Here is a 14,964-nt window from a genome sequence, read left to right on the forward strand (position 1 = left end):
TTATGACTACTTCTAAAACTGTAAGGATCCTTAGAAAAATCATCTAACAAAGCCGTTATCTGTATACTTCCATAAGCCATTCCAAGAAGGGTATTCTGGGAAAAGAAAAGAGATGTGAGACTGGGAGACGTTCAAGAGGCCAGTTAATCAAAGGCTTACTACACACTTATCTAACAAAGCAGCCTTCATCACATGACAAGCCCTAGGCACGATGAAATTTCTCTACGTCAGTGGTTCTCAGACTTTCTAATGCCACGACCCTTCAATACAGTTCCTCATGTCATGGGTTGGTCCTCCAACCATAAAATTATCTGTGTTGCTACTTCATACCTGTAGTTTTGCTCCAGTCATGAATTATAATTTCAATTCCTGTGCTTTGCAATGGTCTAAGATGACCCCTGTGAAAGGGTCATGTGATTCCCTATGCTGACACTGAGAACCGCTGCCCTATACCAAGCTACAGCTATCAAAGTTCATCTTCTCTCTTGCCTGTCCAGTGCAGCAGTTATATGGCTATGACAATAGAAACCTGGCCAGCTCAAATTGATACACACTATGAATATGAAATATCAATACATGCCAGATTCTGAACATCCTGTACCATTATCAAAAAACATAAAGCCCTGGTAGTGCCAGAAGCCTTTGCTCTCAACCAGTGCCACACAGTGGAACCCTGTCTATAAATAAATAAACAACACAAAAGTTTCATATTTACTACATGTATATTTACATGAAGTAAAATATACTTCAGTACATTTTATGCACTGGGCCAAATAAATTAAGATTAGTCTCAGAAGTTTCCTTTTACTTTTATTTTAATACAGGTACTATAAAACTAAAAGCCACTTGTACAGTTCGTATGCTATTTCTGTTAGACGCAGGCAGTTTTAGGAAAAAGTAATGAGAATTTGCTAGGTGCTAGGCACTGAGCCAAATGCTTTGCATAATCCTGACAAGGACGCAGCTGGGATTCAAAGTTTGGAATTTCTATTAATTAATTCCAAAAGGGGGCGGCTAACCACTATGACCCCGGGCATCTCCTTACTTAGCAGAGGAAAATCGAGTGACGAAAGGACAGAGATATGCACCAACTATACCCCTGGGGCAGTCAAAACCAATGTCAGACAGCTTGAAGCGCCTGGGAGGGAGCCCTGGGCAAGCTGCTCCAAAGCCAGGACAAGGCGCGTTGAGTGAGGTGGCCAGGACCTGACCGTGAACGAGCTGCTGAGGGATGCAAACACACCATGACCCCCACGTCACCAAACACTGCACCCACACTCCCGGTCCACCCGCGTACCCGTGCAGATCTTGTGTCTCCACCCTAGGACAAGGGGAAGTGGGACGCAAATGTCTCTGCAGGGGGAAATGAGAGAAAGGACAAGAGAACAGAGAAGGGCAGGTACCTTAGACCCAAGGTGACTCCAAGTTCTTAACGCCGGATCATCACCGAGGCCCCACCCGGCTCCCGCGGCTACCAGCGACCCCGAAGGTGCAACTGACCCAACGCTGCCTCGCAACCGACTCCGCTCACCCGGGACTTGCAGCTATGGCAACTTGAACTAGCCGCCCAGGCACCGCTAGAGCACAGGACGCGCCGCTGCCGCTTGGCCCTCTGGGAGCTGTAGTCCATCCCACACTCCAGAGCAGGGAGATGTAGCAAGAAATAACAGGAAATGACAGGAGATAAACTGCAAGTCCCAGCACGCTCTGAGCAGGGCCTCTACTTGCCTTTCCCGGAAGAAACTGGCTAAGCGGTCTTTACAGACCTGGAGCTCTGCCTTCTTGTCCCGCTCTAATTTTGTTTTTTTAAAGGGCCAGTAGCCTGTGAAGCCGCAAACTCCTGCTAGAAAGTGAATTCAAATGTCCCGCTACACTGAGTGTAATTTTACTCATTAGGAAACATCAAAGGATAAAAGCCAACAGTGAGGTTTTTAAATCGCTTTAACGTCCTATTCTAATGGCTTAAGACTTGGAGGGGAGTAAACAAGTTTATCAAGTGAAACACTCTCTGCCTGGAGTGACTAAGATCTCACCTCTCCTCAGTGGCAAACTACAAATGCAATATGAGATAGTATGTTCTTTACTAGCTTGTTATGTCCTCGCAAGAAAATGAAAGAAGTGTTTTCTGCTCAGGGCGGGAAAGTCAGTTTCAGCTATAATGAGAGATTTAAAACCTTAAGGAAGGAGGACCTGAGAATTCTACATCTGGACCCACAGGCAGCATGAAGAGAATGCCACACTGGGTAGGGCTGAGTATCTGAGACCTCAAAGCCCACCCCGTTACACACCTCCTTCAACAAGGCAACATCTACTCCAACAAGACCATACTTCCTAATAGTGCCACTCCCTATGGGCCTATGGGGGTCATTTTTATTCAAACTACCACAGATTGGCAGAAAGAGACAACACTGTCTCAAACAGAAGGCACAAAAGTGTTTCACTGTTACCTTGCAAACTCATACCACTGTGAAACAGCAACATCATGTCTAGGTTGCAAAAAAATAAGTATCTAAATATTCTCAAATATATATTTTTAATGTTCTCTGTTCCCCACTTCTGTTTAAGCAAATTGAGTTTCTCTACATTCAGGGAAAAGAGGGGCTTGAGAGTGGAAAAGAAGAAAAGGGATCACTTTCTTACTTCAAAGAGTGAAATACAAAGAATCTCAAACAGGACTGGCTATAGGATTTGCAAAACCCAAAGGAAAATTAAAATGTGAGGCCCTTGTTCAAGACTCACTGAGGTGCAAATCAGATGCACGGTGAGTAAAAGTGTTTGATGGGCTAGCCTGGCAACAAGTTCCTCAACCCATAGAAAGGTAAATAGTAAGAACCAGCCCCACAAAGTTGTTATCTGACATCCACATAGGTGTCATGGCATGCACCATTATACACCCACACATACACATTCCCCTCACACACATACACATCATGCTTCCAAATAAATAATAAGCAGAATAACAACAAATTTAAAGATTTTTTAAAGTTACTAATAATATGAGCATAGAAAGCACAGAGCATTAAGCAAAGTATGAGGCCCTTCTGCGTTCATGGACCGGTGGATCTCACATGTCCCATGAAGCCAGGCTTTCTACAAAGAAGTCACAATATTCCTAAGTGATATGGAAGAAAGTGCTATAATCAAAAAAAAAATAAGTAAATAAAATTGCAACTGGGAAGGTAAGACACAGAGAACAAGGAAGTCCTGGGGGAAGAATTAGGGCTGGGTATAAAAGAACAAACCTGAAGATATAGGAGGAAAATCTAAGTCCAGAATCTAGCCTCCACATAGGCACCAAATGTCCCTTCCAAACAGCCTAGAGTTTGTCCAGACTTCCCACACGAGTGATGACTGCCTACAGCATTAGACTTTACTGGGTTATATTTGGCCACCACAGATGGCCAAGCTCCTTTTGCAACTCACCAACTATGGTAAATTGGTATTCACATACCAAGTATGCCATAAGAAATAAAAGTAAAATGTTCAGCCTTCCGATTTGGATGGGACTGGATGGAAGAGGGATGAACCCACTTTCTACCCATCAAGAAACAATCTTAAGTATGGTTGATGTCTTTCTCCAGCTCTTAGGTCTCCAAGCAAGCTACAGGTCTAAGAAGAATCAAAGAGAAGTGCATGGCCTTGCTGCAGTGAGGTGGCCCACCGTAAAACTGCAACCATTCGTCGTGTAGACAATAGCTCATCTCATAATATCCTCTTCTTTCATACGCTTATAATTTTAGGTAGTTATCACATCATGACAATTTTATAATATTGTAATACAAATGCACTTGGGTCAAAATGAGCAGCTAATAGAGTGCTAAACCATTATAGAGGATTATTATTGTAGTCAAGCAATACAGCCTCTGGTACAACTTTTGACAAGGATAAAACACAAAAGAAATGCAAAACGCCATCTTCTGAATTGCAGGCAGTGTTAATGGTCCTACAGTAAAGGAAAACATTGTATTGTATAGACATTCTCATCTACTTGTTACACTTATCTTTTCGGTGCGTCTCTAATGGATACACTTTTCTCTTAATGCATTTTTAAACCTATTCATCATCCCTTGTGCTTCTTTTTCCTGGCTCAAAATTTATGTTAAAGAAAGAAAATTGGTTTAGTGATTATCAGAATCACATGCTGAACAGGCTATTAGGACATGTTATCCTGAAGGCTTGTACCAATTTGCTGAGCTGAAACTGTTAGGCGTGAAAGATTTTACTCACATTATCATCTCTACTAAACCTAGAGATAAATTCCATACTGTCTGAATCTTGGTTTAAAATATGACATATTTGAGCATACCACTCCTGTTCCCAGTAAAGACAGAGTCCCAGCAACCAAATACATCTTCGCCTCAGAATTAAACAAAATAAAAGAGAGCACACATGGATGCTAGTGGACATTGGACAAAGAAAGGGATCTCTGAGAAAGAGGCAGAAGATGATGCAAACCTCATAATTGCCACACTTGAGAAAGTATCTTGACTGTGGTGTAAGGAGAGAGAACACAGGGAGTGAGCATACCAGATGTTGTAAATTGGGAAAGGGACTCAAGAGTCTGGCAAGTGGGAGTATGTGGAGTTTTTTTTTTTTTTTTTTTAATAGCAAACCACAGAGCAAGAAAAAAACATGTGGAGAAAAATTCCTGAGAACCACAGCAGGGCTCCATAGAATAACTTGTTACACACATGTGGAGAAAGCAAAGCTGGAGAAAGACATATCTCCCAAGCTCAGAGGAGGAGACACCTGTCACTTACCCAGGACCCAACATAACAGTGATTACTAACAACCAGAATGAACCACTTAATATCACAGGGATCATTGGTTGTGTGTCCAAAAGAGTCTTACCTAAGAAATGGTAAAGGATTAGCCCTAGATTAAAATCTGTTCTGGTCACATGTGACAAAGATTTTAAAAATAAAATCCAAAATTTACCAAATGGTTTTTTAAAGTAATGTAACTGCACAAGATCCATCTACCCATTGATAAGCAGTAAAGACACCAGACTTGTTAAACATACAGCCTCTGTTTTTCTTCCGATGGAAAAATGTAACACCTATATACCAAGAAACCTTGGAGGTTGTTTGATAGCCTGGTGATCTTTGCTATTCTGGGGAGCCAGCCCTCACCTGAATCCCCCAGATTCCCAACCATTGATTCATAGCCAACCGAACCCATCCTCAAAAAAAAGAGGAGAGGCCCCACGTATTTTGCAAGAGTTTGCTGTTGTGCTTATTCCAAAGCTTCCTCCCTAGACCGTTATCCTGATCATTGTTTCACAGTCAATAAAACCCATTCCTGTAGAAGACCTCAAGTGCTCTAAAAAAGACATGAAAACTCTGCAAGAAAGTTTCAATATAGTCATACCTTAAGCTTTGTGTGTGTGTGTGTGTGTGTGTGTGTGTGTGTGTGTGTGATCATTGTCACAAGGAAACCTTTTCCAAAGTTGTACTATGTTTAAATGTGTAAAAACAAAAAATTAACTGCTTGGTATCAAACTTCAGAAGTTTGAACCAACCTGCCTAACTAAGGTATGCTGAACCAAGTTTCATCCTCAACTCTCTGCAGGTCATTACACTGCTGGCTGTGATGCTCACAGGCACCCTCACATTTAACCATACTTGATAGTAAATACCAAAAGTATTCTCATGGATGCAAAACAAAGTACCAAATGCTGTAACATTTACAGTGTCTGCAAACCAAACAGGTTATGACACAGGCAAAGCAACAGGAAATTCCAACTCATTTTAGGAAGAAATATGAATCAATCTAGGTTGATCCAATACAGACAATAATACTAAAGTTATCAAACAAGAATGTTGTTCAGGTTGAGTATCCTCAATTTCCAATTTGTAGGACCTGTTGATGAGGCCTTATTTGACGTGTAGCCTTTAACATATTTTTCAAGGCAAGTTTAGGTGATTCTAGGTTGGACCTCAACCCAAGGATTAATATACTTAAAAGAGGGAAATGTGAACAGAGAGGTACATGGGGAGATAGCACAGGATGATGGGGGAGAGACTGCAAAGATTCAAGCCTAGGTATGGTGAGAAGTACTAACACCTCTGAACAGCTAGAAGAGCCTGAAAGAGACATCCCCTGGAACTCTAAGAGAGAGCATGTCCTTGCCCACACTTTGACTGTAGACTTTCAGCCTTGTAAACTACAAAAATAAATAAATAAATAAAAATAAAAAAATAAATTAATTTATCTAATCCTAAAACATTAAGTGTGTGGAACTAACTTTGTTACAGCAGGTCTTGGAAACTAACATAGACATCAAAAGAGCTACTGTCTTATACAGATTTTTAAAAGTTACATAGAGAAAGAGAACTATTGGGAAGGAAAACTATACTTTCTGATATGAAACATACACTTTAAGAATTATTGGCAGATTAAGTAGTCTGGACAAATATTCAATATTCCTTTAAAATTAAATTTATCACACAAACAAGAAGCAGAGAGAGAGAGAGAGAATTTTAGTCCAACCCTCTCCCAGTTGAACTATGACACTCAATGAAATGCTATATTCTTGTGTAAGGGTCAGTGAATCACCTAATAGTGACACCCCAGACTCAAATAGTATACAAAAGCAAAGAACATTTATCCTGCAGAAATCCAGCATATGGGGTCTACCATTCATCAAAATGGTGACCCTGGGGTAAGCTCACAGGCTCAATTTAAAGCAGATTAGGGGAATTCTGAGGAGAGGCAGGTGACCTTTCTCCTGATTGGTTGGCTCCATCTCTAGGGATATCGGTGTCTCTGGAATTGGCTGGGGCGTTGAGCTCTTTCCAGCACCCTTGCTGAATCACTATTCTTGCCTCAGGCCAGATGCTGAGGCATCTTCTCATTACCTGAGGGCTGTAGTTCTACTAGGAACCTGCCCACTCAGTCCTGGGGCTACAGTGCAAGAGGTGGAACTATTTTGAGGGTATCTAGTTTCCAACACAAAGTCCCTGCCCTGTATTGATAGCAGGGTTAACTTTTCTCAGTCTGACTATTGCCACCTGCATTGGGTACTATCAATACAGTGAAAAAAAAATTCCTAGGAACTGCTATTCCTTCATAGGAAGGGGGCTGAGCATTTAAGCATAACCAACAGCCCTATGTTAGATCTGGACAGAAGGAGTTAAGAACCTAGAAAGTGGTTTCTAGTAATTAATTTGGTCAAGGCCTCCTTCTGGGTCCAGTTCATCCTCTCTGCCTATCCTGAACTCTGTAGTCTGTATGCACAATGCATTCCTAATTGGTCCACAAGACATGTACTAAAGATCGAGTTACCTGAGAGGTGAACGCCAGTCCGTTGTCAGTCTCAAGCAGGGTAGGTAGAACATACCTAGGTATGATGTCTTCTAGAATCTTCTTTGCCACTATGTTGGCAGTTCTTTTTGTAGGATAGGCTTCTTCCCATCCTGAAAGGTATCTATAAAGACTAGCAGATATTTATAGCCATATGTTCCTGGCTTTATTTTCTGTATAATCTATTTCTCAATTGGCCCATGGCTGTTGGTCCCAAGTTCAGGTTCCTGGGGTCCCTTGATTGACACCTGAGGGGTTCATGGCCTGACAGGTGGAGCAATCTGAGATTACCCAATCAACGAAGTGCCCCACGTCAAATATTTGTGCTTTGCCCCTAGAAGCAATTCCTTTCCTTTTCCGTGGCCCAGGTGTGGTGACCTGATGAATCTGGTGAAGGAGTTGCTTAGCAAACTCCTTAGGTAGGATGGGACAGCCTTCGGAAGTATGCAACCATCCATCTCTTCTGCAGGTTCCCTTGCAGAAAGTCTATGGGCTTCCCCTCCACTTTTAGAGTTACCCAGGGCTCATGAAGTGGGATTGAGCCCTGATACCCTCAGTCCTCTAGTTCTTCTAAATCCAGAACCTTTGGACCCTTTCTTGGGTTTTTCTTAGGGCATTCATTTTTCCAATGCCCTATCTCTTTGTAATAGGCACATTGGTCTCTCTGTCATGGAGGGTGGATTTCTTCTTCAGTCAGGACTGGCTTATCTCTGCCCCTTCCATAAACCACAGTTTTCAGCTCTCTTTCATCAGGCACAGTTTATGATCTATTTGCCATTTGCCAGTAATGACCTTCACAATTGGAAATTGCAGAATCCCCCATTTTCATAGCCCTTTTAGATTCAATCATGCCCTCCTCACCAGCCCTCCTGGGATGACTGACAGCAACTGTTCTAGGTCCTCCTCACAACAAGGGAGAGAGAGAATTGTGGGAACTGCAAGAAGTTGGTTCTGGGGACAAATGGACTGCCCACTCAGATACAGGCCAATATTGATAAGGCCTTCCCTTTGGCTCACCTGGCTAGGATTATCACTCTGCTGAAGGTAAAGGGAAGCTATTGCAGGAAATATTAAAATTCGACTGGCAAGCTTCCCATGCTACCGCTGGCCACTCTCTCTAGCTAGCCCCCACAGCGTCCAATCGCTGTGTTCCTGGCTCACTTGTCCCTGGAGCCGCTAGTTCCTTCTCCACTATAAAACCCTGTAATTCACCGGGCGTGGTGGCGCACGCCTTTAATCCCAGCACTCGGGAGGCACAGGCAGGTGGATTTCTGAGTTCCAGGCCAGCCTGGTCTACAAAGTGAGTTCCAGGACAGCCAGGGCTATACAGAGAAACCCTGTCTCAAAAAACCAAAAAGAAAAAAAAAAAGAAAGAGAAAAGAAGAAAAACAGAATGAAGACACAAAAATGGCAATGTTGGGTATGAATGAGTCGACATTAGAACCAATTATACATGTTTGTATACATGTATAGAGAGGACACTGTAAAAAAAAAATAACTTTATGGCAATGGAGTCAGGAACAGATAACAAATCCTTTATAACCTAGAAGCTACCCAAGCTGCCTCAAAGAGAATGTTATCTTTAGAAGTTCAGTTTGTAGTGGAAAACTCAGTGCTCAAATGTTTTTAATGTAATTCTACCAGATAAGCGCAATTCTATACAAACCCTAAAAGAAATGTAGAAAAGAGAGGATATCTCTCAATTCACTCTGTGATGAAAGAATCAATTACTGAGAACAAAATATACAAAAGATAAAGGGTAACAGGCCACTTTGCCTTAGGCACATCTACACAAAACCCTCAAATAGAATTTCAGTAAAGAAATGTATTGCTGCAAGAATACATTCAGAAAAGTCGAGGGGTGTTTACCCCTGGATTTAAGATGGGCTTAACATTCAAACTGCAAGCTCTATATCTCTCCACATTTACAAGTTGCCATGTGCGCAGGAGAGAGAAGACTGGAAACAATCTCATTTTCCAGGACAATCTCTGGGTGTCTGTTTGTAGTCATCCTCCTTCTCGAGACTTCAGTCCTTTGGAGCCTCAGAGAGCCTATGTGGCCTAGAAGTTGCTATGTAGCCAAGTACCTTGATCCTCCTGCCTCTGACTCCCACAGCTGGGATTGCAGAAGTATCCCACCGCACCAAGTTTACACTTGGCTAGGTTTGGAGCCTCGAACATGCTAGGCAAGCACTCTACCAACTGAGCTTTATCCCCAGCCCTAGCTTTACTTCCACCAAAAATACCACATAATGTCATGTATAGGAATGATCACACATAAGTACATAATGCTGTGAATTTAGTTCCTTGTGCTTGCCAGATCGTGTTCTAGATTTGTACATGTCATGTAAACTAGAGCTCGATTCATTTTCTATGAAATATTGTTGGCGCATTCACAGTCTTATTGAAGGACACATGGGGTTGTTTACACTTTGGGGTGACTATTAATAAAGTTTCTATAAACACGGGGATGTGTATATCTTAAGGGTACAGTTCAATAAATCTTAATATTTACCTGCCCTTAACCCCCGTCCTGTATTTTTAGAGCCTTCTCTCTTCATGGTTCTTCTGATTTCCACCACCAGTCCTTTCCCTCCTGCTCTGGAGTTACCTGTAAAAGAAGCCGTGTGGCGTGCGAGGAGTTAATATTCCTTTTGCTCCTAGAGGAATTAGCAAGCAGTTATACTTCCAAGAAGAAAATTGACACAATCTAGTTTACATTTGTAACTAATATTCTTGGTGGGTGTGAGAAGAGCAAGGTGGCACTTAAGTGTTCTCTTCATTCTGGATTTCTGGAGAGGATGGATGAGAATGAAAAGTGTCTAGAATTCTAAGCAGATTTGTAAAACCAGACTGTTACCCTGCAGGCAAGGGAACCTGCGTGCGCAGTTCCCAGTTATCTACAGCAGATGGCCCCAGAGCCCAGCGCCTGACTTCACGGAGCTGCTGGGTTTGGTGAGACCAGCATCTCCAGACCGCGGGTTTAGTGGCGCCTCCAAGGAGGCGCACGGCGGACCGTGGCTGCTCCAGCTAGACAGCATGGAGGATTGTCTTGCCCGGAGTGTCTCATCCCCCTTCAGCTGCACTCTAAGCTGTCATCGGTTGTGCTGACTGCTACGGCGACTTTTAACCTGGAGAAGCCGAAGTTCCACGGGACACTAGACTGTCCCACAACAGTCCCCTCCGTGGAGACATTAGACGGAGCCCATTTGGGTGGGTCCCCGGTCGGCACAGCTCTTAAAGGCTGCTCAGTCGGGAAATGTAGCTTCAGGAGTTCGGAGACCAGGAGAGACGAAAGCGTGTCTAGACTTAAGAAAGAACTAATAGGTGGCAGGGAGGGGACGACACAGGGAACGAGGTTTTGGGTGTCTAGGAACAGAAGGAGCTGCGAGGCTGATGAAGTGCCGCAAGCAGGCTTGTTTGGATGGAGAGTTGCCTAGGCAAGCGGAGCACTTGAGAGCCTCTCCTTCCCCCTCTCCAGCGTGCTCTCCAGCGATGAGGTCACAGCCCCTCGGAGCCCTCCTCCTCCCTCCCTTCCCCTCCTGCAACCGGGTCTCTTCCAGCGTCAGACGCAGGGCACTGAGAATGTGGCGACAGCGCGCAACGATGAAGTAGCCCAGAGGGTCCCTTGGAAAATGAGGCCAGGGTCCCTGCTGCTGCTCGTTCTGCTGCTCGCCCTGCCCAGGAGCCTGCGAGGCAGAGGGTGTGCGTCTCCACCCTGTGAGTGTCACCAGGAGGACGACTTCAGAGTCACCTGCAAGGAGCTCCACCGAATCCCCAGCCTGCCGCCCAGCACCCAGACTCTGTGAGTAGCCAAGGCCAAGACACCCCCCTCCCCCGAGAAATTCGTGGTGTGTGTTGGGGTGCGCGCGGATGTCTGGTCAGTCCCTGTACAAATTCAATCTCCCATGCTTGGGAAGGTCAGCTATGCTGCTGACACAGGGGAACAGAATCCCTAATAAAACTTTGGTTCAAGATACCAATGGGAGTTGTGCTTAATAAAGAGTAACTAGTAGTCTGTCTACATTGTGCCAACTCCTAGTGCCCGCTGGATTTTAGTTTCACATCAAGTAATAGTTAGACACACACACACCACACACACACCACACACACACACACACACACACACACACACACCCAACCTTAAGAATTAACTTTTAAAACTTATCTTAGAAAATACAATTGCTTCTCTTCCCAAATTCCCCTGTAAGTATCCCTTGATGAGAAATTACCTTGGCCATTTGACTTCTCAAATAATTCTTAAAAGCTTGATCAGAGACAGCATAGTGGCTCTCGACTTTAATCCCAGCAGTCGAGAGACAGAGGCAAGTGAATTTCTGTGAGTTCCAGTCCAGCTTGGTCAACAAGGTCAACAAGGTAGCCAGGGCTATGTAGACAGATGCTGTCTATAAGAAGGAAACGAAACAAAACACAATCGGGAGCCCATTAGAAATGAATCCTTGGACTTGTCAGAACCAAGGAGGGTTTCAAAAAAGTGGGAGGGTTCCCCTCCCATTCCATCTGATCTCCCCTTTATTCTGAACTAGTCTCCTGAATGTGTGTGTCCCAAAGGGGTTTAACTAGATTGCTTACAGGAGCATAAATGAGGGGGTTATAGGAGCCTGAGCAGTTACCAGTGGTGAAACCACATAAAGAAAATGTCTCTCCCTCCCAAGGAACTATCAACATCTGCTAAATCCTCAGGTAGGGGTGGGGGCCTTCTGAGCCCTTACCCACTTCATGGCAGTATGCTGAAGGGTCCAATCGTACTCAGGTCATGGGCAGGCAATCACAGCTTCTCTTGGCTCACAGCCATGTCATGTCAAGACAGTGTTCTGCCATCTCCACCCCATCCTCATTTAGAGTTTTCGAAGAGCCCTCTGGTTTATAACGCAAAGCCTTGAGTTCGCCTCACTTTGCAGCATCCATCAGATACTAAACAAGCTTGGGCTGGCTGTTTTATATGTTGCTAACATGCTGAGGGGGTTTCTTCCTTAGCATGATCTACCGGTGTGCTATGGTGGTGAGAGTGAAGCTGAGCCCCTCTCTACAGTGCAGATATACATCGAGCCTATGGTCTTAGGAATGGGAAGGAGAGACAGTTACGATGTAGCACTGAATCTTTTCCTTACTTGCCTACCCAGAGAGGCACCCTCATTATAGCAGAGGCTGCGATGGGGTCCCTACTGCCCATTTGGAACATTTAACCATCTTTGATATGCAGGAGAACTCTCACTGGAGAATTACACTAGGAAACCTAGACAAAGCAAGAGAATGTAATTAAAGATTTGGGCACATAAGGCCAATGAGATGGCTTAGTGGGTAAAAAGAGCTTGCCCCACAGCACAGCAACCTGAGTTTGATCCCTGGAATCTATATGGTGGAAAGTGAGAACTGAATCTCACAGGTTGTCCTCTGACCTCGACATGAGCACCATAGCACACCTCCCAATGTGTAAATGAAAAAAAAAATGCATGTCTCTGTAGGATTCTCTAAAAAGTAAAGAGTAAAACAACAGCAACAACATGTTTGGCACATAATTATTGATAATATTACCTCCAAACCAAGCACACTAAGCTGGACCATCAGTCTCGTCTATTCAGAAGGTTGCCAGGTATTGCTCAGATTGCCTTAGGCTGCCTCTGCATAAGAGGATGGCAGTCTGTGTTTGTATGCTAACTCACTTTGCCTTGTCCTTTAGCCCAGAGCATGATAGAGCAGGATGCCTGGCACTGTCCCCATCAGTTTCATGGTGGCAGTCATGACCACCTGAATCCACTGGCACATCCTACATTGGGTCTTGAGCGTCAGGACAATAAAGGGTTTGTCTGCCATGCGGACGTGTGTTCTGAAATGCTGTTGAGATTTTTCAGGTTCAGGTTTTAACTGTTTGCATGCTGCAACTAACGGTTAAATTGGTGACTAACTCAGTGTTTTCTAAACCAAACAATTGAGTTCCACCTTCAGGGTTTGGCAGTAGCTTTCCAGTTGTGCTTTTTGCCACTCGGTGTGCTTAAATAGCTGCATTTCTGTAACTGAAATGAATTTATTTGGGAAAGTTCGTGTTTCTGTTAGAGATGGAAGGCTGGATAGGCTACATAATAGGTGGTGACCAGGAAACAAGACAGAACAGGTTTAAAACTAACTAAGATGGCAGGGTGGAGCATGGTCTACAATGCCTCCACCAAGGCTGCTTCTCTGGCTGTTGAGGGCTTTGGTTTTTTTACTTGTAGATATTGAAGTGACAGCAGGTGGGTTTCCACCCTGTCACTGCCTGCCATGGTTTGAGATTTAGTCAAACCATGCTCAAGATACTTTGACTATCCACATCCTACAACTACTGACTTCATTAGTGCTTCCCAGCACTGGCTGTTCTTCCAAAGGACCCTGGTTCAATTCCACATTGTGGCTCACAACTGTCTGATATAGTACTGTGGTGGTTTGAATAGATTTGGACTCATGTGTTAGAACACTTAGCTCATAGGGAGTGGCACTATTAGGAGGTGTGGCATTATTGGAGGAGGTGGGGCCTTGTTGGAGGAGGTGTGGCCTTATTGAAGGAAGTGTGTCACGGTGTAGGTGGGCTTTGAGGTCTCCTGTGCTCAGGCTCTGCCCAGTGTGGAGTGCAGTCTCCTCCTGGTTGGCTAAGGAACTTAGTCTCCTTCTGCTGCCTTTGGATCAAGATGTAAAACTCTTAGCTGCTCCAGCACTAAGTCTGTCTATATGATGCCATGCTTCCCACCACAATGATAAGAGACTGAACTTCTAAAACTGTAAGCAAACCCCTAACTAAATGTGTTCCTTTATAAGAGTTGCCTTGGGGCCGGGCGGTGGTGACACATACCTTTAATCCCAGCACTTGGGAGGCACAGGCAGTTGGATTTCTGAGTTCGAGGCCAGCCTCATCTACAAAGTGAGTTCCAGGACAGCCAGGGCTACACAGAGAAACCCTGTCTCGAAAAACCAAAAAAAAAAAAAAAAAAAAAGAGTTGCCTTGGTCTTGGTCTTAGTGTCTCCCCACAATAATAAAGCCTTAACTAAGACAGAAATCCTCTGAGAATGGAAAAAGTAGTCACTCAAGATATGGAGGCTCCTCAAAAGCAGCCAAAACAAATGGGACATTTCTTGGTCAACTCTGGCTTTTCTCTTTTTCATTTTTTTCTTTTTACTTTTTTCCCACCACACAAGCACACAAGTGTTATACGGTGCCATGCAGTTTCCAGGAGTAATGTCCCAGAACCTGTATGTTACTATAAGTCTATTTAATTATCCCAGAACTTGAGTCAAAGAGGTGACTTGAATGGCTAGAATGCCAGGCGCTGTGGGAGGACAGTGGAGTAGTTAAGAAGGCAGCAATAGAGTCACTCAACAGCCCAGTAACATCACAGAGCAGGATCGCCCGCATCCTCCTGTGACTTCGGCATGCATGTGGATGCACACTTGTGCTCACACATACATGTGCACACACACCAGAAGCTGGATTCTGAGATGATGAGTGGCAGGCCTCACTGAAGTAGTCTGTTGTAGCTGGGGTCCTTTTTGTGTATATGCAAGTGCATATGTAAAGTTCATATGCCTGTTTGTGAGCACATGTAGGTACATGGATGTATGTGCCTTTGCGTGTGCATGAAAAGCCAGGAACTGTGTCAGGTATCGTGC

General features: G+C 44.1%; 2 protein-coding genes across 8 annotated transcripts in view; one reads left to right on the forward strand and one right to left on the reverse strand.

Annotated features, from left to right (window-relative positions):
• Cep128 (centrosomal protein 128) overlaps positions 1–1,597 on the reverse strand; it is a 353,781-nt gene extending 352,184 nt beyond the window's left edge. For all 6 annotated transcript variants that reach the window (XM_085830599.1, XM_085830597.1, XM_085830600.1 and 3 more), the window contains exon 1: positions 1,404–1,597. The gene's annotated coding sequence lies outside the window, so the exon portion shown is untranslated. The remainder of the gene's footprint in view (positions 1–1,403) is intronic.
• A 9,343-nt stretch (positions 1,598–10,940) lies between these two features.
• The window catches only part of Tshr (thyroid stimulating hormone receptor), a 110,448-nt gene continuing 106,424 nt past the window's right edge, over positions 10,941–14,964 (forward strand). For both annotated transcript variants that reach the window (XM_021179121.2, XM_021179122.2), the window contains exon 1: positions 10,941–11,110. In XM_021179121.2, the coding sequence (XP_021034780.1) occupies positions 10,941–11,110 (170 nt within the window). The remainder of the gene's footprint in view (positions 11,111–14,964) is intronic.

The sequence above is a fragment of the Mus caroli genome, unplaced genomic scaffold, assembly GCF_978045245.1.
Source record: "Mus caroli unplaced genomic scaffold, Mus_caroli_1 scaffold_14, whole genome shotgun sequence".
Taxonomy (NCBI): domain Eukaryota; kingdom Metazoa; phylum Chordata; class Mammalia; order Rodentia; family Muridae; genus Mus; species Mus caroli.